The sequence below is a fragment of the Acanthamoeba castellanii genome (genome assembly GCF_000313135.1).
Source record: "Acanthamoeba castellanii str. Neff unplaced genomic scaffold scf7180000084753, whole genome shotgun sequence".
NCBI lineage: Eukaryota > Discosea > Longamoebia > Acanthamoebidae > Acanthamoeba > Acanthamoeba castellanii.
In genome coordinates, this window is record NW_004457538.1 from 426,906 (window position 1) to 427,750 (window position 845).

Here is an 845-nt window from a genome sequence, read left to right on the forward strand (position 1 = left end):
CATTGGTCGACACAATCGCACGGCACGCACGACACGCACACGACACGCATGAATGTCAGTTGTGCGTCATCCCATAGCAGCGAGGTTAAACTCGGCGACGTACCCCCTCTTTGCGAATGGTGCGCATGGTGGCGTCGATGGCGCCCGAGAAAAGGCCCTTCTGTCCAGTCTGCAGTCGGACCTTGATGGTGTCGAACGGATGGCCCACCTGCCCCCATCGCACACCCACCGACGTCCGATTGCCACCATCGTTAGGACTGGTACCGGTTTCTATTCATTCCAAGTTAAAAAGTTAAACAATTATATGGTACCAGTGTGATGGCGACGCCGGCAAGTGTTCCTGTGATTTACACCAAAACGAAAACGAAAAACGAAACGGAGACTCAGTTGACAAAAAGGTACAAAAGATTTGGACGGCGGCGAGTGAGGGCGTACCGGCCAGGAAATCCTGCAGCGGCGTGAGCTCTGCGAATGGGAGAGGAGCAGTTCGGCCGAAGGTCAGAAGAGAAAAGAGAAAAAGAGAAACGAGCGAAACGAGAAACGAGGAGAGCCAGAAGCGTGGTTGATGATAACTGGGCCGATATCTGGTGATGGAGAAGTGGTGGCGAGCGGGCGGAGAACGTACGCTGGGCCATGGGCAGCATTCCACCGGGAAGTGGCAATCCGGCACCCGTGTACCAGTAGCTCAGCGCATGCTTCAAATATCGCTCCACCTGCACGCGCGTGTTGTGATTGTGTGATTTGTTGCACGTGTCAGAGACGTGAAAAAGAAGAACCCGTGAATCGAAGCGTGCCGGCGTCACCTTGTGCGGGTCGTCTTCCCTTTGCGCCTCGACGAAGATTTC

General features: G+C 54.8%; 1 protein-coding gene across 1 annotated transcript in view; it reads right to left on the reverse strand.

Moving 5' to 3' along the window:
- Positions 1–635, reverse strand: part of ACA1_200250 (carrier superfamily protein) — a gene marked incomplete at both ends in the record, with an annotated part of 2,485 nt that extends 1,850 nt beyond the window's left edge. The window contains 4 exons of the mRNA XM_004341772.1: positions 104–208; positions 312–340; positions 436–465; positions 626–635. Of these exons, the coding sequence (XP_004341820.1) occupies positions 104–208; positions 312–340; positions 436–465; positions 626–635 (174 nt within the window). The remainder of the gene's footprint in view (positions 1–103; positions 209–311; positions 341–435; positions 466–625) is intronic.
- Between the last annotated feature and the right edge of the window lie 210 nt (positions 636–845).